This window comes from Polistes fuscatus, unplaced genomic scaffold (genome assembly GCF_010416935.1).
Source record: "Polistes fuscatus isolate 324 unplaced genomic scaffold, CU_Pfus_HIC Scaffold5, whole genome shotgun sequence".
Classification (NCBI taxonomy): Eukaryota; Metazoa; Arthropoda; class Insecta; order Hymenoptera; family Vespidae; genus Polistes; species Polistes fuscatus.
This window is the reverse complement of record NW_025113129.1, coordinates 5,246,659-5,269,387: the sequence shown is the minus strand read 5'-3', so window position 1 is coordinate 5,269,387 and position 22,729 is coordinate 5,246,659. Positions and strand designations below refer to the sequence as shown.

The following is a 22,729-nucleotide window of genomic DNA, read 5'->3' as shown; positions in this document are numbered from 1 at the left end:
TGTAAACAACTACGAGAAAAAAAAACAATTCTTCGTTTCGTCAGATTTGTGATAAAGTATATTTCATTATTGAATTAATAAAGAAAAATTAAATAAAAATCTAGATAGACGGATAATAATAAATAAAGCAAATAAATTGAATAATCAATAAAAATTAATTCAATATCAGCAAGTAAATAAAGTTAAAAAAAAACTAACTTTTAATGCATCGTAATTAATTTAAAAAAAAACAAAGCACGAAACTAAAGTATAAATGTTTAAAAATTAGCATGAATAATAGTAATTAATCAAATAAATAATGTAGTGCATATATAATATTTTTATGATATATAAATGAATGTAAAAATTATGTGTATGTACGGGTTAAATTACGAACTTTGAAAAATGTTAAAAAATTTATATCTTAAAGTATTATTACTGATATTTTTTTTTTTTTTTGTATTAACTCCATACATCTTTACAATTTGTCGGTAGACATTTGGTAAATTGTTATATAATACTGATATAAATTAGTATAAATATTAATGATTAATTAAATAAATAATATAAGCATAATTAATAATGAAATACGAATAAAGAAATAATGTGTACACATGAGTTAACTGATAAACAATGAAAAAATTAAAAAATTAATAACTTAAAATATAAATATCAATATAAATTAGTAATAAATATTACTAATTAATTGAATAAATATTATAGTGTGTATGAATTATATTCATGATAAGAAACGAATAAATAAACGATGTGAATGATAGATGTTAAATTATAAACATCGAATGAGGTTAATAAATGGGTTAAATTGGATTCGAAAGAATTAGTTAAAAATAATACAAATAATAGCTGACGTAATTATAATGACTTTAGTAAGGAGAAATCAGTGATAACGATATCAGCTCGCATCAATTCGAACAAAATAATTGATGTCTCACTTGGGAAAAAAAGAAGGAGAGGTGGGAGGAGATAGTCGTATTAATCATTTGATTTACTTTGTTATCGAAATGTGCAGGGAGATGCTGTGACGTGTCTGTTATCGGCTTGGTTCATATCGGGATTTTTAGAGAAAAAAAAAGAAATAAAGAAAGAAAGTAGAGAAAAAGAAAAGCAAACATTAATTGTCACGCGAAGGACACTATGACGAGTAGTAATAATAATAATAATATTAATAAATAATATTTATAATAGTAGTAGTAGTAAATTTGTTAGTATAACAGGACCGAAGAAGATAATATCAATAAGATGATTCGATTCGAAGAAATGAAAATATGTTTTTAATCATCAAAATCTATAAGGATATATTTATTTATTTATATTATATTTACACGTAAAAAAAATTACGTACGAAGAAACAACGATCGAAGATTTATTCTTCAATATTTTTTTTGTTATTTACGAATGAAAGTGGATTTTTAAATTAAAGGAAGATTGTAAATTTTTTGGAAGATAAAAAGAAACTATGAAGGCTATCACGGAAGAAATGCTGTTAATTGGCGAGGACACGATTTTAAGGTAACAATTTTTTTACTGTTTTTTTAATTTAATCACGTTATAAACAAATTCTTAGATTATTATTTAAAATTTATAACTAAAAATTAATCCTCTTGAATTAGTATAATTCAATATTAAATTAATACAAAATTATATTGAATATAAATTTAATATTTTATATGATAATTAAGTTCGTATCATATATTGCCTATTTTTTTTTAAACAAATTATAAGATTCTTATTTAAAATGTATACGTGAAAATTAAGATGAAGAAATGAATATATATGTTATAGACGAAGTGGGAAATGCCAGGCGTTTTTAGGCAAGGTATTTTATTATTAAATTATCTTTGATATTTTATTACAATGAAAATGAACATTGAAAATTACTATTAAAGTATACCATCTTATGACTAAATACGTTTAAACAAAATTATTAGAGAATACTGATTGTTAATTTTCAATCAATAAAATACAGAATTTCTATTTATTTGTATCAAAAAATAGAATCTTCTTGTTCTTCTTGTTATTTAAAATAAACTATAAGATGCAATTATTTGCTATTTGTGAACTCAGGATACATTGAAGGATATCATTGTCATTAAAAGGATACAAACCATTAAAATCGATCGATCGATTTGGTTAAATTCGATAGAGTATTGTTACTAATGAAATTTCTTTCTAATCAATCGTTAATTCGATTTACGTTCTACATTGTTTTTTTCCTCTTTCTTATCTTTTATTTAATAGAAATACACACGCATAAATAATAAAAACAGTTTGATTACAATTCCAGAAAAAAAATATCTCTAATATATATAACGTTAGTTTTCTAATAAATCATTTTATTCAATTTCAATTCTGTTATCTTTTTTTTAATAATACAATATATTAATTATTAAATTTATAAATATTTATATATTAAATATATATTCATAAATGTTCATATATAGATTTATATTAAATATTATTATTATTATTATAATATTTATTTAATAATAATATATAATATAAAATATTAAATTTTTGTGGTAAATTCATTTTATTTTAAATTAAATATAATATTAAATAAAATATTATAATTGGTAGATTAATCTTTAAAAGATTCAATAAAATATAATAAAATTGCTAGATTTATGATAGAAGTAAATAATAAATAGAATTAAGACAACTTACTTTAAGAAGGTAACGATGATGTTGGAAATGTAAGAATGAACTTCCAACTCAAATATATATAACTTACTTGCTTAGTTCAGAAAGTTTAATTAAAACTTTTGCTAAACATTCCGATTTCTTGGCTTACGCACAAAACCCTATCTACTGCGATACGATTTGTTGAGACTGCTTGTATGGAAAAAAATAATCATAAAAATAGTAATAGTAATAATCAGAAAAAGGAAAAAAAAAGGAACAAAAGTAAACATCATTTATATACTGTAAAAAGCTTCGTAGTTACAACCGGGGATAGAATCAGATAGAATTCTAGTCACGATAAGAATCTACGAACTTGACCTATCCGTTCGTCACTCATTCGTTTACATTTCCCTCGACGCGAACCTCCTTGAAATTTTCATTTCTTTTTCCCCAGGATAAACGATATCCACGTTTCTTGTTGATTTATCAATTTATTTTTTCTTCTTTTTGTTTTTTTCTATTTCCAGTAAAAAATGAAAACGTTAACACCCACACGTTTCTTTAAACAATCTCATACATTGGAATTGCAATGTGATTTATGGTTTCGATAATAATCGTCGATATAATATCTGATATTATCAATTATATTATATGAAAGAAAAATAGAAATGTATGATCTTTTTTTTTTATATAATATATATAATAAATGTATAGTTATTACATGACATCGCAAATATTTAGTTTGATAATAATTGATAAGAAAGTGTATAACACATTAGATCCATTATCTCGTTATAACTTTTTAACGTTATCGATATATAATTAGAATCGACCTTTTTAAATTACCAACGCGAACACTCGATACAATTTTTATTTAGAAAGAAAAAGGGTTATTTACAAACAATAAGATAATAAAGTCAAATAAAACAAAATAAAATAAAATAAGAAAAGAAAAGACACGAATAGAATTTAAATATCTAATTGAATTTAAAAGTTTTAAATTACCAACGTGAACATTCAATATAATTTTTTGTTTCGGAAAAAATAATAAGATAATACAAAAAAATGAAATAAGAAAAGACAATAGAATTGGAATATTTCATTCAATCTTAAAAGTTTTAAATTACCAACGCTAACGTTCAATATAATTTTTTTTTCGGGACAAAAATTAAGATTATATAAAAAAGTAAAATAAGAAAAGACATAAATAGAATTGAAATATTTCATTCAATCTTAAAAAAATCATCGAAACGAACTGCGACAATAATTTTCTAAGTTATTCGCGATGGAAGGAAATTGATTTCTTTTCAATTGGATGATGTTTAATCTACTTCTCTCTCTCTCTCTCTCTCTCTTTCTCTCTTTCTTTCTTCTTTTTTTTTTATTATAGAAAGAATTTACTCTGATTATAATCTATGCTTCTTCACGTTTTAACACCATGATTCTCACATCGACAAATTCAATTCGATTTCTCTATTTACTATTAAATTTTAAAAGTACTTTTCTCTATAATTTGTAGAAAAATCCATAATATTCTAACACGATCCAATTAATGGTTGTTCTATACGTAATTAATAATCATATTACTGTCTTTCTATCTCTATCTTTGTTCTTTTTTTTTTGAAATTTAAATAGTTAAAATATAGCCGAATGAATAATCATTCACATTAGAGAAAAAAGAACATTTCTAGCCCAAATAGAATAAAAGAACTCCTGTTTTTTAAATTTTATGATTGATAAATGCAAATTAAAAGAAAAGAAAGATGCCATTGAATGAACGAACAGAATGATTTAAAAAATTAAATATAATAAATTAAATGCTGTATACTTATATAATTCTATAACTTTTTTTTTTTTTTACTAACTCCATACATCTTTACAATTTGTCCGTAGACATTTGGTAAATTGTTATATTAGCGAATAAAGATAACACGTGGACGGTTTCTAAGATGAAATAGCGTCGCTATTGTCATTTATTTCGGTTAGGTTTAATTTTTTACTAGGTCTCCAGGATGGATTCTTTTCAGCCTTTTAGGGATATATTGGTTGTAGTTATCGTTGGCTAGCGGGTTTATGTGTGTATCAATTCTTCTTTTGTATCTGCAGATTGTCTTGGTTATTTCTTCTTCTTTCGTGGGAAGTTCTTTCTTATTTCTTCGTTACGGACGTACCATGGAGCATTCATGATTGTGCGTAGGGTTATAGATTGTTGAGCCACGAGCTTGGCAATGTGACTTTTCGCTGCTATACCCCATAGCGGTATTCCATTGGTCCAGATTGGTTTTATTATTATTTTGTAAATTATTAGTTTGTTCTCTATGCTAAGTTTAGATTTTTTACCAGTAAGCCAAGCCATTGGTCTTCTTTTTAGACGAATTTGTTCAATTTTGGCATTTATATGCTTTTTTCATGTTAGTTTGGAACCTAGATGTAGTCCCAAATACTTGACCGTCGTTACTTGCGGAATTTCTGTATTATATAGTTATAGTTTCGGTATTTGGTTTTTCATCAATGTAAATGTGATATGTTTACACTTGATAGAGTTTTCCATGATCTTCCTATTACGTAACCATTCTTCGAGAGAGTCGATTTGTTTTTGTAACAATTGAATTGCTTGTTGCGGGTCCTTGTTTATGATAAGCATTGCTGTGTCATCTGTAAATGTTAAGACTGTACAGTTTGCTTTTATTGGTATGTCTGCTGTATAGAGGATGTAGAGAATTGGTTCGAGGATACTTCCCTGCGGAACTTCAGCTTTGATTATTATTGATATTACCCCAGATTTGATGTTCGAATGAGTGTCTTTTATTTTTACGTAGAATGTTTTGTTAGGAAGGTTAGTTAAATTTTAGGAGTTTGTAATACGAGTGTGGAAAGTGTTTATTGATTGTTTGTAATAATCCGTTTTTTATCCGTAGCTTTATCAAAAACTTTGTCTACATCTATGAAGACGGCGGAACAGTACTCTTTATTTTCTAAAGCTGTGATTATCATATTAGTTAGTCTGTGTATTTGTTCAACGGTAGAATGTTTGTTTCGGAATCCAAATTGATGGTCAGGAATCAGGTTTTTGTCAGAAATTATTCGTTTCATTCTTTTGTATATTATTTTTTTCAGCAGTTTAGATAGTAATGGTAAGAGCGATGTCGGTCTATAAGAGCTTACATCATGCGGATCTTTATAAGGTTTAGGGAGCATTATAATTTCCGCGAGTTTCCAAGTATTTGGGAAGTGATGGACACGTAATATTGCGTTAAATAATATTGTGAGTATCCTAATTGCTTTATGTGGCAGTTCTTTTAGTATTCTACCATTTATTAGATCGTAACTTGGTGCCTTTCTTATTTTGATTTGTGATATTAGCATTCTAATTTCTTCGGCTGTTGTGCTATTAATGTTTTCATAAGATTGTGTTTTGCTTCCGAAGTCGTTTACGTTAGTGTCTGTGAATATATTTTCTAGGTTTGTTACTAGAGTTCTGCTTGTTTTTCTGTGCTTTTCGCCCATGAGCCGTCAAGATTTCGTATGGCTGGTATTGATTTTACTGGTCTTTTAAATCTTTTTGCTATTTTCCAGAGAAAGTAGTTAGTATCTTCGTGAGATGAAAATGATGTCAGGTATCTTTCGAATTCTGCATTGTTGTGATCCCGTATGCTATGCTTAACAACTTTAGTTAATTTGTTAAGTAGTTTTTTATTACTACTTCTTTTATTTTTCTGCCACCTAGCTTGAGCTTGCCTTTTTAATTTTATTTTATGCAAAATATTGCTAGGATATGACGGGGTTTTTCTGGGTAAGATATTTTGAGATGTAGACACTCACGCTTCTTCTTGTTTAGCATCTGTTAAATTATTAATTACTTTTTCTATTTGAAAAGAGGTCTTGAGCGGAATATTACAGTTCAATTTTGATTCTAAGATTTCTTTAAAGATCATCCAGTTTGTACTTCCATTGCACAGAGTTGGTGATTTTTTATATAGGATAGGTTTGTTCTGGTATGTGATTATTATGGGTGAATGGTCAGAGTTGAGTTCAAGAGATGATTCAATTTTAAAGTGAAGTAGATTTAAGCCTTTTAGGATGCCAAAGTCTAGTAATTCGGGAGTTTTGTTATAAGCTGAGAGCCAGTAGGTTGGTTCGCCTGTCGTGAGGATGTCTAAATTTGTGTTGAATATGTATGAATCTAGTGTTTTACCTCGTGATGAAGTTATTTTTGATCCCTAATTTGGATGCTTGGCGTTTTTAATGGTGCGGTAGAGTTATTATTGTTGTTTTTTGGTTCACTTATGTTGCATTTTTTTGAATTTTGTAATTTGGTTGACTTAGCAGGTATCCAGTTTAGCGAATCTTCGAAATTTGTATCTATCTCGCTTTCTATAGACGAGTTTCTATTGTCGATTTTGATTATTCTCTTTTGTGTATAAGCAAAGTTAGATGATTGTTTTGGTTCCCTAGACGATTGACTTGTTTCGGTATTTTGAATAATGAATCTGTTGCCATTATTAACGATTTTAAGAGGTGGAATATTGTTAATTTCCATGGTCAAAACTTTTTTCCATAGGCTTGAACGCGCGGTTACCCGCGAGGGTGCACAGTGTTACCTCACTAGGACACTAGTCACTTCATCCTTGTTTCTGCGATGTAAAACTAACGTACATTATACTGTATCTTGACATACATATTATTTAAATACTCATATTCTCAGGAGCGGTAGATAAACACGTCCGTATTTACTAACGATTACCGGGAAAGGGATTCTATAACTTAATAAATAATAATAATAGTCATATATCTTTATTACTCTCCCTTTTACGGATTTGAAGGATTTATTCCCTTTACAATTGTTTCACAACAAATTTTACTATATATCTCTGCGTTAAATAAATAAATAAATAAATAAATAAATAAATAAATAAATAATAATAATCTTATGTATAAAAAAAAATTATAACAAATTTTTAAAACATAATCTTTGATAACAAAATATGAAATATAATTTCCTAGTAATTATTGTAAGATAAAAATTAAAATAAAACAATTATTGAATTCACAGAAATTGAATAAAATATTTAGGAATATTAAAAACGTATAGGCGTTTAAAAAAGAAAATAATTAGTGTTCATTAAGAAAAAAAGAATAAAAGAAAGAAAAAAGGAAGGAAGGAAAGAAGGAAGAAAGAAGTAAAGGAAGACAAATTCTTGTCCATATTTTTCATGAAAACTTCTTTGAAAAAATTACCTTGTTATTCAGATATAAAGAAAAAGAATGATAAAGGCAGTAAGGTTTTTCTTCTTTTATTATGGTCTCTTATTGATTACCATCATCTTTTCCTTTGGTTTCAAATACACGATCTCGTAGAACGTCCTTAAACACATAAATACAAATAATACCGATCGCAGAATACCGAGACGAATGCAATGCTGGCTCATTCGCTATGAGGATCAAATATTCCGGCATCATATGTTAATACAAACTCCAATCGAATGCTGATCGTGTATGCTAACTATATATCTATTTATGTCCATATATATGTATACAATGGAATATCAATTTAGAAAGAGAGAAAGAAAGACAGTGATAGACAAATTAAGCAAAGAGAAAGAGAGATAAAAAGTGTAATAATAACAAATTAATTATCATCTATATTTTACAATTAATTATTGCATTGTATATTTTTTTATTACACGTATGTTAGTTGAAAGGCTTTGAGTCTCAATAAAAGAATAACTTTTATTTAAAAAGAAAAGAAAAAATAGAAGATTTTTTGTTATGGCTCAAAACTTTTAAACCTATCCGCGTATATTGTTTAAATGTTATTCTCGTAAATACAACTTGATTCTGCCTAATTGATTTTGCGATTTATTATATATATAAATTTATGTTCATCAAAAATGTGAGCACGATTAGTTCGAACATTCGAAAGTTCAAATATTCTAAAATTAAAGTAAAATATTGTAGTATAATAATACATAACATATAATATTCGTAATAGTTGAGGATTTATTTTAGATGCAGAATTATATTCTAAAATCTGAGATAAAAAATTGCAATAGTTTTAATTTTTAATTTTCGACTGGATGTTAAACGAATTTTGCATTCTATTTCATTTCAAATAACTTTTCGCGTTAATTGTTAAAATATTTTGATCGGTTGATATAAAAAACGTCTTAGTAAATAATTAGAAATATTTCAATAACAAAATTTATCTTAATACAATAAATCGCAAATATATTATTTAAACAAATTTATTAAAATAATTTTACTTAAATAGATGAATAATGTGATAGGCTCACAACTTTTCAATCCATTTGCTTATAAAATAAATTTATTGTTTCTTATTTAATATTTATTATCTTAAAAATATATAAAAATATTATTGTTTATTTGAATAACTATAGAAAAAGATAAGATACCGATAGGACGAAGGTAGTCCTTGAAAAGTTTCTATCGTAAAGAAAGCAAATTAAATATCTGAACTTAAGTCCAACAATAGCTACGTGAATTTTTACCAAAGAAGAATATATACTTCGTACCATTTACTTTTTTAGTTAAAACTCAAAGAATTGCAAATGGCCGATTTAAAAGAAAAATTTCAACTTTTTCAAGATAACTTTTTCGAGATAATCTTATTTATCATTTTCTTTTTTATTTCTTCCTGGCCCTTCTTTTCTATTTCTAAAACGAATTCCTCAAAAGGGAAGGATTTCAAATAAAATGTTACGATCTTTGTGAATCCTTATGAATAAAAATAATAAATAAAATAAAATAATTTATATATATATATATATAGATATTATTAATTAAAAACTATATGAGATTAAAATTTATGAAAAATACTAAATCATTATACTATAAAATAATGAAAAATATACTATTTAAAATTAGCTAATAAAGAAATTTAAAGAAAACAAATTATTACAAAGTTAACAATAAATAAAATAACAAGTTTTATATTCGATCAAGAATTAAGTAATATTATAATTACTACAACGTACTATAAATAACACCAAACAACTATATTATACTGTACAATAATTAATAATAAATACAAAATATTTACATTATACATAACATAAAAAATCACTTAATTTACAAATCAAGTAACAAAAATTATTATAAACTTTTAAATAAATTTTTATAACGCAATGCGTTTTTAATGTATGTGTAATAAAATTGTGTAATAAAAATGTGTAAAAATGTGTAATAAAACATTTAAGAAACAAATGTGTAGCCGACATTTAATATTTAAATATACTTATATTTAAATATTTTCCTTTTATACATTCAAACAAAATACATACAAAGAAAGAGAAAGAGAGAGATTTAAAAAATGTGTTCGTCTCACGTAATTAATTTTCCACACTGCTTTGAATACTAGAAACTGGACGATAAATCAGGAATGATTAAACAAAAGATAGAAAATCCGTGAACATGCATTTAATATAAAATGTCAGTAATTTAGTATACTTTATCGTAGTAGACATTTCATTTGTTAGAATTCTAACTTTCTAACCATTATTTTCCTCTTCAACATACCTAATTTCTTTTCTCTATCTCTTTTAAACGATCTATCTCTGTTTCTTATTAAACGATGATATTTATTTTACTTTTATTCTACCTCATTTTATTAATTTTCTTATTTATACTTTTAATGAAATTCGTGTTACGATTTAATTTAAATTTAATAGCAATGTAAATCGTTCCGTTATATTTATTTTATAATAAGCTTCAATTTTCACCTGTTTTATGTAAATAATATCTTTGTAATTTACAAAAATTATCTAATTTAAATCAAAGAGTTAGAGAGCGGAAAGAACGTCCCAACAAATTTTCTGTCACCATTGCAAACAAATCACTTGTGTAGCAAACGGTTTTCTGAAATATTCAATTACATTCGTTCGAAATAATAATAATAATAAAGATAAAAATTCGAAAAACGTTTCGTTGTTTTCTATTCAATTATATAAATGAATCTGAAAAAAAAGAAGAAAGAAAGATAGACAGATAATAAATAATATTTTATATTGTAAAAATTTAATATAAACAAATATATTCGACCATTTTTCGTTGGTCGATTAAAAATTTAAATATCTTTTAAACGTTTTTTTGTGATAACGAAAAATTAAATCTATTTGGAACATTTCGAAAATATAATCTCTTGTTTTTCATTATTTTTTCAGAATAAACAACGATCCGGAAATGAACGTTTACGAATTGGATAATAATATAAATGAAACTTTCATCTACAATCAAAGTAACTATCATCTGTTTTATAATGATTCTATGTCAGAAGATTACATCTTCGATAGGACCGACATTAAAGTGGTTTTTATTTTACTCTACACTGTCGTTTTCGTTTGCTGCCTTTTCGGTGAGTAAACATTTATTTAGACAAATAAATTTATAATGATAAATAATGATAAATAAAACTCATAATGAGATCATCATAATTATTACGACCCAATTTCTATATTAAATAATTATTTAAACAAACAATGTAATGTCATTGGTTTGCATTTTCATATTTAAGATTCTTTTATCTAATTTATTTTACGTTCATAATTTTTTCATTAAAAGTAATTAAATTTTATCATTAATAAAGATAATATTTTTATTATGCAACAATATTGAAGTAATAATAAATTAAATGATAAGTAATTAATTGAAAAGTTTATAAAAGAAAACAAAAAAATTCTTTAATTAATCTTTATTAGAAATTCATCTTATAAAATATATTTATTGTTAACTTTACTGCACCACCTACACTAAAAGTAATTTGAAATGAATACTAAATTTTGCTTATATTATTCACATTATTTGGAATAGCAGTAATAATAGTAATAGTAATAATAATAGTAATTACAACATACCTACGCATCTATACAAAAAGAACAGCTGCAATAAAAACATAAGCCTGATCATAGTAGTAAAAAATTTACGTATAAAAATAATGAAAATCGAAAGAAACAGAAAGAGAAAAAGAAATTGTTTTCCATTCAAATTTAATAATCTTTCCATCTCGAAAACAGTGTTCCTGCATTGTCACAAATTAACATAACTCTTGTATATTTAAAGAAAAAAATACTTTTCACGAAAACAAGATATTAATGAGTTTAAAGATCATACAATCAGCACAATTCGGTCTAACTTTAAGGTGATATTATCGTAGAGAAATCATAAAAACCATGCTCCTATGCTATAACAATTCTTGGCTTTTTTTTCTAAAAATAAAAAGAAAGAAAATAAACGTGGGGGACAGGGACAGAAATAGAACATAAAAGGGACGAAAGTATTATATAAAAAGTATATATATATATATATATATATATACACCTAAGCCTCTTGGGTAATGTTTAGAAAACGAAATCCTTTGCCATAGATTAAAAAGAAAAAAAATGCTTACAGATACACGCACACTTACACACCTACGCATACACCCTAAAGAAATTCTCGTTTTTTGTGCTATATCGAATATCTTCTTCTTCTTCTTCTTCTTCTTCTTCTTCATTCTTTAATTTAGGCAAGTTGCCTGTTTCGTAACGACGTTTTTCTGCCTATTGCACTGTCAAACCGTCGCACCATCACCTTCGTGGGCGCCCCGTACTTCTGCGGCCAATCGGTGATTTATCCCGTGCAATTCTGCCGATTCTTGTTGTCCATTCTGCTAATAGACAGAGTGTCGTTTCTATGAGCCGCAAATTTTTTTTTACGTTGGGTAGGGAGCTAACCTGATCCAACAACCTTCCTCCTTTTCCCGGGCTTAGGACCGGCAACATGATCGCTGACCTTGATCCGTCCAGCGATCATGCAGGCGGAGTTCTCCTACACATGTATACCTATAAATATGCAACTCTCTCAAAAGTAATATCAAATGTGATAAATAAAAAATAATTCATTAAAAATAATGAATGAAACTCTAGATAGATAAATACTTTTCAATTTAAATAAATATAAAAAAAGAATAAATGTGCATATAAATCTAAAAAATAATTATCGAACACATTCTACTCTACTCATAAATAAATAAATAAATAACATTTAACATGTATTTACGTTGATTTATTTTATACCGCAGATGATTCGTTTCCACATGCTACGTGTAATTTATATAGAGATTAACGTGATTAGTTTTGAATCACCTGGTTTCGACATATTATACATAATACATATATATATAACTCCGCCTGCATGATTGCTGGACGGATCAAGGTCAGCGATCATGTTGCCGGTCCTAAGCCCGGGAAAAGGAGGAAGGTTGTTGGATCAGGTTAGCTCCCTACCCAACGTAAAAAAAAATTTGCGGCTCATAGAAACGACACTCTGTCTATTAGCAGAATGGACAACAAGAATCGGCAGAATTGCACGGGATAAATCACCGATTGGCCGCAGAAGTGCGGGGCGCCCACGAAAACGATGGTGCGACAATTTAACAGTGCAATAGGCAGAAAAACGTCGTTACGAAACAGGCAACTTGCCTAAATTAAAGAATGAAGAAGAAGAAGAAGACATGTGTAGGAGATAAGTTTTGGAACGAAAACTAATGATCGAATGAGAGTTTGAATCGAACTACCACTATAAATTAATATACGTGATATACTACTTATTTATATATATATTAGGTGTACAAATAAGTTTCCGCCGTTTTTTATTAAAAATTAAGTATTTATTCTAGAAGAATGGTAATTTTAAGGTTATTTAAAATAATGTCCATCACTTGCAATGACTTTTTCCCATCTCTCAGGCAACATTCGGATCCCACGTCTGAAGAACTCCTTATCTTTTGAGGCTATCCACGAATCAACCCAATTTTTGGTATCTTCATATGATTTGAACCGCTGCACCGACAGAGCATGTGCCATGGACCGAAATAGGTGATAATCGGACGGTGCAATGTCTGGTGAATACGGCGGGTGGGGTAACACTTCCCAATCAAGTGTTTCCAAATACTTTTTCACGGGAGCCGCTACATGTGGACGAGCATTGTCATGCAGGAGAATAATTTTTTCGTGTCTAGAATAGTATTGAGGGCGTTTTTCCTTCAGAGCTCGGCTCAATCTCATTAATTGTGTTCGATAGAGGGCTCCGGTGATTGTTTCGCTCGGATTAAGCAACTCATAATACACTACACCCAGCTGATCCCACCAAATACACAGCATGAGTTTTTTTCCGTGAATATTCGGTTTTGCTGTTGATGTTGACGCATGGCTTGGTTATCCCCATGATTTTCTTCTTTTTGGATTATCATAATGTATCCATTTCTCGTCACCAGTGATGATACGATGTAAAAAACCCTTTTTTTATGTCTAGCAAGCAGTATTTCACTTAAGCATAATCGGCGTTCAATATCTCTCGGCTTTAATTCGTACGGAACCCAATTTCCTTGTTTATTAATCATTCCTAATGATTTTAAACGATGTGAGACTGCTTGCTGAGTGACTTCTAATGTTACAGAAAGTTCTTTTTGTGTTTGAGATGAATCTTCCTCCAATATTTCCTCCAATTCTGCATCCTCGTAAATTTTTGGCCTTCCACTGCGATCTTTGTCTTCTACGTCGAAATCACCGTTTTTAAACTTTTGAAACCACTCACGACACGTTCTCTCACTCAAAGCAGTCTCACCATATGCTTCTACGAGCAATCGATGCGCCTCAGCAGCAAATTTCTTTATATTAAAGAAGTAAACTAATATTTCCCGCAAATGACGCTTATTTGGCTCAAATTTGGACATTTTCAACTAAAAAAAATTATATTTTACCAATATGAGATCAATAATATTAATAGGTTATGTTGTTCTTAAACGTCCAAACTAATTTTTAAGCAGGATATCATCTGCGAAAGTTACCGGAAACTCCGCGCCGCGCTATCTACATTAAAACGGCGGAAACTTATTTGTACACCTAATATGTTGTATATATCTATAATATACTTTTTAATTAAAATCTGGCAGAAAATAATAAATGTTCGTCAAGTTCGATATTATTAAACTGGGTATTGGTAATATAAATTAATTGCGATACTTCAAGATTTCGTCTAATTTATAGACAATATTTTATTAAACAAAATACATATCGCATTTATATAAAAATAATAAAAGATTGTTATAAAAAATGAAGATAAATAAATAACAGAAGAAAGGGTGAGGTTTATATTTTATTATACATATTATTATGATAATTGAATTTAACTTAAAAAAAAAAAATACAAAGGCAGAACTTGTAATTTAATTTTAACATAATAGAAACGTTTATTATTTATTTGTAAGTTTCTTTCTACGTAATGTTATGCGGAAAAGAAAATATAAAAAATTAATAGGAAAAAAAACCTTTTTGGTAGGATCTTTTCAACTTCGTTGAATTGTAAAAGTTACTAGGCAAATAAAAAATTCGAGAGAATAAAAGCACGCGATATGCAAACAACACACGCAATACATGCATCATGCAAATAGGAAAACGTTGTCAGAAAAATGATTTCCGATATTCCGAATCGTAAAGAAAATAATAAAATATATTTATATCACATGACGATGTGACACGTGATAAACATTGCTTTCGCTTAATATAAGATTTCTATAACTTCAAAACAAAGATTAATCGAACTTACGATCTATACTTTTCTTCTTGATAAAATTAGCCTTCGAAAGACAACAAGATAAATAAATCTTCGTTCATAAATAATGACTTTTTTAATAAAAATTAAAGATATCTTAATATAAAGAGAATTGTTATTTGTTTAAATTTAATAAATCATACAAAAATAATTACAGTAAAAATTCGTGTTAAAAGTTTGATTTTTAAAAGACTACTTGGAATGAAACATAACCGAGTATAAGTATTGAATTTGCAGGAACGTTATTTGGTAATTTTAAATATCTTAAATATGTAATAAATTTTATAAAAAATTTAACAATCACACACAAAAAAATAAATTAAAATAAAGATACGTTTGATTTTTTGAAGAAAAGTTTGATTTTTTGGAGAGAATATTTTGTAAAGACATATAACCATGTAGTTTAATAATATCAAATTTGTACTAATGTTTCCTGGCAAGTTGTAAGATCCGCATAATGAGCTTTCGAAGTCACCATATGCACGATAAAAGGTGCAGTGAGAGGAATGGGTAAGCTTCAATCGGATGTGCTTATATCGAACCCTCAAAAGATTAAGATTAAAACTTAGCCAAGTTCCTACTTGCTTCTTCGCTTAGAAACTCGAGAATGAAACTTTCTTACTCTTGCTCGAGAAATGGAAAGCTTTTGGAAATCTAAATGAAATTTATTGTCCCGATGACGTTAATAAGAATGTTCGTTGAGCCGACATAAAATGCAATTGATACACTATTTTGAAATAAATTGTTTGCCTTGTCTTCTCTCTCTCTCTCTCTCTCTCTCTCATAATCAGTTTAAACAACCCTCCAACGCCTACATTTGTTTGACTTTTATTAGCTGGTAATTATTTAGCTGATATTTATGTTCGTTATTATTTATATGTTTTACTATTATATTATTAACTTTATACATATATTATATATTATTTAATCTCTTTGTTTAAACAACCCACACGCACGCCTACTCATTAATATTCAATATACAATAAATACTACATATATTAAATATCATTATATATTAAAATTAGCAATTAAATTTAATACATTAAATTATTAAATTATAAATATTATTTTAATATATTTTAAAGAAAAGAAAGTTTATATCGTAAAAAGGAAAAACCAATGGTAAACATACTTTCATTTCTTAGCTATGAGCTGAAAAAAATAAATTACTATTACTCTACCATATTATTTTTATATTTCTAATATTATTTAAATTACTGTCAGAATCTTTCCAACGTTTGTGTGTTAAACGGTAAGATAAGAACAAAACAAGCAAAATATCTTGGTATGCAAACAGAATAAGTTTATTTCAATAATCGTATTATATGTTAATTAATTACATGATCACGATACGTGCTTTATAACCATACTCCTCCATTCACTCTGTTTCCCTATTTCCTACCCTACTCGCGCTTTTCCCACTCCTCTGTCAAATCTGTCCGAACCAATCACTTTTTTGCACGCTACATTACAAATAATATTTATTATATAAATCTTATATTTTATTTTTTGTTATCCTTTTTTTTATTAATCGTGTAAAAAATATGTGATAGATAAATGATTAAAGTTAAAATGAGTAAACATTTGATCATTTTTATTCATAAAAACCATGATTATACAACTTAAAAGTAAATTTAACTAGTAAGCGGTCTTTACCGGATATCTACTCAGACTCAATGCAGCTGACAAGAGTTCGATGTCAAAGGGGTTATCAATAGATTCATGTGTGGTATGCTACTCTTACTCTTAATTATACTGATAGCTATACGTCAAAGTCTTTGTGGTTGTATTACACATGTTGCTACTCTTTGAGTACAATTTTGTCTACATATTTGATTAAACCTTTTGCCGTTTCAAAGAAGCATTGCTAATACCTGCATACGTGTAACCTTTCTTCTAAATAAATATAACAAAGCGTTAGAATCGTAAATTGTTTAAAATCACGTAGCTATAATACATTTGTTTTCGTTAGATTTTAGAACAGTAGACAGTTACACAGATAACTGAATTTTATTCATTGAAAAGATAACAAGTTTATGAATTTATTTGTATGCATTTGTGTTTTTGTGGTGTGTGTATGTATTTTTTCTATCTTTTTCTAACGTAAGAATAGTTTATACGTGTGTGTGTGTATGAACGTGACCAAATGAAATTCGATCGATCACTTTTATGTATACTCTTCCTACGTATATTTTTCTATGTATTTGTAAACACCACATACGTAAACGTTGACGGAGACAGTAAAGTGAGAAAAAGTGTATGAAAAAAAAAAAAAGAAAAGAAAAAGAAGAAATATTCAAGATAGATCTTTCAAGGAAAAAAAAGAAACGTGCGAAGAGAAACATCATCAAAGAAATAGGAAAAGGGTAAAATTAAGAAGAGGAAAAAGAAAAAAATAGGAAAAAGAGATACTTGCGTAAAGGATATAAACGAACAAAACACCGAGTGATCGATCGTAGAACGTCTGAAAAAGGGAGAAAAGGGTTCGAATGGATAAAAAGTAAAGAAAAAAAATAACAAACAATAGGATTTGCGACAAAATGGAAGAGAAAAAGACTTCAGCTAAAAAGTTGTTTTTTTTTTAATTAAACGGAACACTATTGTTTTACATATTATTATTCTTTTAAAAGGAACAAAATTATTAACTCAGTGCACACTTTTGACGTTTTCCTTTTTTTTATATATTACTCGTAGAAAAATCATTTTTTTTAGCAGTTTTATATAAAATTTCTATAATGATAATAATAGATTGAGATATAAATTTATGATTTTTTTTAAGAATATATTTTACAATTATATTTTTAATGGTACACTTTTCATTAGAAAAATTCTGAACATTTTATTTCGAGAAAAAAGATTTTGTTATTCTTTTTAGGTCAAACAAATGAATGTTTTTAAGATCAAACGTAGGTGGACATATATTTGACATTTTCTGTTTAGGCCAGTAACGATGGCCTAACATCGACTTTTTTAGCTAAACGCCTGCATATTTGACCTAAGGGTAAGTTGACGACGCTGAATCGAATGGTGCTAATTTTATTTAAAGCTGATCCCGAGGTTTTGAGAAAAAGGGTAAAAAAGGGTAAGATATGGACTTATCTTAGAATCTAGGCATTTAATCGAAAAAAGTTTCAAACAAAAGTTGTAGAGAATTGAAAAATACATAAAAAATATTCTAAGGTTTATCTTAGTATCTGCAAAAATAAGCGAGAAATATTGAAAAATAATAATTGTAGAGTGGGGGAAAGCAAGTCTTATCCCTCCGTCGCTTTTTACACGCGAGCGAGCTAGTTGCGTGCGAGCGTCCGTGTGCACTAAACACAAACGAAGGATCTTCGGCAATCTTCGAGACTCTCGGTCTTGAATGAAAGTGCGAGTGAGAGAACAAACCAATATGTATTTTCTCTCTTTTTATTTGTTCATGCGATAACGAGTATTTTTGCTTTGGCCATCGATTGTTGAGCGTTCTGTATACGAGTGCGAGTGAGACAATAAACTGATATTTCTCTTTTTATTTTTTTTCACTCGGTAGCGAGAATTTTACGCTTGGCCATCGTGCGTCGAGCGTTCTGTATATCTATATATATCGACGTATAAGCGCGGCATTTTTAAATCGAATCTTGATGCTTAAGGCACACCGTTTCTTTATTTATTGTCAAAAATAATGAACCTTGTATAAAAAAAAAATAATTCATTTTAACAGAAACTATTATTATTTAGTTGAGAGTAAAAATAATGAATTAATTTTGTGTCTCGCCATAAAATTAATTAGAATAATTAATTGATATAAATTCTTTGCCTCACAAAAATTAATTTGTATATCAAATTGAATACATATTTGAAAAAGAAGAATTTTATATCTGCACATAAAATTAATTCAAGATATACAGGAAACGATATTCTAAAAACGTGGAATTTATTTTTTGTCTATACATAATTTTAATCCATTTTTATTATGTTATAAGAAAACAGTAATGCATTTTTATTTCCATGAAAATGTATGAAAAAAAAAATTGAATAATTATCAAGTGGTGCGTTAGCGTAACTAGTAACGTCTTCGCTTCTCGCGCTGGGTATTTAACGTTCGATTCTTTGTGGCGGAATTATTTTTTTTATAAGTTTTTCTATCCTTAACAAGGAGACGGTCAGTGAGTCCCACCTCAGATTTTTTTTTAATTTGCACTAACGATATAAAATTTATTAAGAAATCAACATTATTACTCGAGTAATAAGTTACTAATTATAAATTAAATATATCCAATAAATAACAAAATTAATTTTTAACGTGCCGAAACGAGATATTTTAGGATGATATTTACAGGGTGAATTTGTAATTTGGGTAATAAATCTTCTTTTATTTGTGAGGGTGTAAAAAAATTTATTGCTTTTAATTTTTTTGTAATAATTTCAATTTTTTTCTATATATAATTAGAAATTAGGAAAAGTAAAATAATTATATAACCTAAGGATAGAAAAAATTATAAAAAAAAAATTCCCCCACAAAGAATCGAACGTTATAACCAGCGCGAGAAGCAAAGACGTTACTACTTACGCTAAAGCAACACTTGATAATAGCTCACTTTATTTCGTACATTTCTTAATACTTCGAAGATGAATCAGAATGCATTACTGTTTTCTTATAACATAATAAAAATGGATTAAAATTATGTATAGACAAAAAATAATTCCACGTTTTTAGAATATCGTTTCCTGTATATCTTGAATTAATTTTATGTGCAGATATAAAATTCTTCTTTTTCAAATATGTATTCAATTTGATATACAAATTAATTTTGTGAGGCAAAGAATTTATATCAATTAATTATTCTAATTAATTTTATGGCGAGACACAAATTAATTCATTATTTTTACTCTCAACTAAATAATAATAGTTTCTGTTAAAATGAATTATTTTTTTTATACAAGGTTCATTATTTTTGACAATAAATAAAGAAACGGTGTGCCTTAAGCATCAAGATTCGATTTAAAAATGCCGCGCTTATACGTCGATATATATAGATATACAGAACGCTCGACGCACGATGGCCAAGCGTAAAATTCTCGCTACCGAGTGAAAAAAAATAAAAAGAGAAATATCAGTTTATTGTCTCACTCGCACTCGTATACAGAACGCTCAACAATCGATGGCCAAAGCAAAAATACTCGTTATCGCATGAACAAATAAAAAGAGAGAATACATATTGGTTGTTCTCTCACTCACTCGCACTTTCATTCAAGACGCGAGAGTCTCGAAGATTGCCGAAGATCCTTCGTTGTGTGTTTAGTGCACACGGACGCTCGCACGCAACTAGCTCGCTCGCGTGTAAAAAGCGACAGAGGGGCGATACTTGCTTCCCACTCTTACAATACTTTGACCACTTTTCTCGTTTATTTTTGCAGATACGAAGATAAACCATAGAACATTTTTGTATGTATTTTTCAATTCTCTACAACTTTTGTTTGAAACTTTTTCGATTAAATGTCTAGATTCTAAGATAAGGCTATATTTTACCTTTTTTACCCTTTTCCATAAGATGCCGGTTGCTGATTTTATTATAATTAGCACCATTTGATTCAGCGTCGTCAACTTCCCTTAGGTCAAATTTTGAAGCTGTTAGTAAAAAAGGTCGATGTTTGGCCCTCGTTGACTGGCCTATAAAGGCGTAACGCGTACGCGATGAGAAATTCGATTTTCGTTTATTATCAATAAATTACGAATTAAAATTATCAAGAATAAACATACTATTACAAAAGCCGCTTGATATATTTTGATCTATAAAACGTAATCGTTTATACAGTGATCTTACTCTTATCTCCTGAGTTCGAGCATGTTTCGTGACGTATGTATACCTAATAGAACTGCATTCCTAAATAGAATTATAATGTGATTAATATATATTATTAATTGACATGTACGAGTAGTTTGTTATATTAGAGTAACCTAAAATAGTTGCCAATGCATTAGAAAAATTTAAAGATAATAACTGAATTTTCGATGTTTCAAAATTGTTAACATTTAATAGATAAAAGTAATAATGATTAGTTGTTTTTTATTTTACAATTTCTTTCAGTTGAACGCAATAATTTGTTCGTTGTTTGCATATTCAAAATGTTTAAAATTATGATAAATAATATAATGACCTATTCGAGTATCGTAAAAAAGCCACATATGTTCCGAGAAGGGGCTGAAGTTTGAAAAGAAATAATTTAATTGTAAGAATTAAGGAATCATATGTTTTTTAATATTGCTTATTAAATGAATGAAAACGTACACCTACAATAAGCGTTAACAATCGTATTAATCGATATTATAATAGATTTCCGAATCGGGAACAACAAAGTTTTCTATTATTAGACTTAGGATAACGAACAATAGTAGAAATAAATGTGAGAGTTTCACGCAACATTTGGTGTTACAGAGTAAGGTAGACGTCAGAAATAGTTTGTCGTTGAATACGTAATGTAAATTAATTCCATGTAGATTAGCTACAGAAATAACATGGTATTTAGAAGCTTTAGCGAATAAAAATTATAGAAGAAGAATTGAAAAGTCGAGCTCGTTACATTTTCTCGCGGTTTTAATGGCATTTGTGAAATTACATTTTAATTGTACTGTTATGTTCATACAGAAAAGAATTTAGAAAAGGATTAAATAATTTTATAATCCGGTTTTCATTTGTCTTTGCAATTCCTTTGACAAATAAATAAAATAATGTTGCTGTTTGAATTTCTGTGTGTGGATATGCGTGCAAGTATAGTAGTTTCACAATTGGGTTTGTTTTTACTATCTACTTTTGTCTTTTTCTTTTCTTATATTTTTTGTGGATATCAACGTAAAAGAGAGGAAGGGGGGGAAAGTCTCAAGGGAGAGATTTTCCACCAATGTCCTTGCCCTGTTTCAATGTTTCAATAGAAATATATTATACTTTTTTATTTCCCACTAGTATAGAACTAATTTATACATTTGCTGTTTTACAAATCTTTCAACGTCTATTAATAATTCAACAATAGTAACTACAATACGCTTATCTAAATGTAATATAATACATTAAAAAAAAAAATAAATAAAAAATACAAAAAAAAGAAACACAAACTGCAATAAAATGAGTGAAAAGAAAAAACCCGATAGATGGAAAGGTAAAAAAAGAAGAAATATCAAAAACGAGAGAAAGAAAGATAGACGGATAAAAATATATGTATGTACTACAGGCTTAAAAATCACTGAATAACAAGGACGCGCAAGGACGAGTGTCAACCGAGCGTAGAGTATTTAAAAAAAAAAATAATAATAAAAGGAAAGGAAATTAAAACGAACGTGACGTGGTAAATCAGGATGCATTAAAACGTACATAATCGAAGGTAATTAACGATTCTAATAAGCGAATATGGCTTAGCAAGAGAGAAATAAGAGAGGGAAAGAGAGAGAGAGAGAGAGGTTGTATCAGTGATATCGATCGACTCAAAGGAACTTTCACGAGTCAGTTTTATAGTCCAGTCAACG

The 22,729-nt window shown here is 27.9% G+C and overlaps 1 protein-coding gene across 1 annotated transcript in view; it reads left to right on the top strand.

Annotated features, from left to right (window-relative positions):
• Nucleotides 1-22,729, top strand: part of LOC122522467 (trissin receptor) — a 107,495-nt gene continuing 84,766 nt past the window's right edge. Inside the window, 3 exon segments of the mRNA XM_043643636.1 lie at nt 1-56; nt 1,010-1,509; nt 10,803-10,993. Of these exon segments, the coding sequence (XP_043499571.1) occupies nt 1,457-1,509; nt 10,803-10,993 (244 nt within the window). The 5' untranslated portion in view covers nt 1-56; nt 1,010-1,456.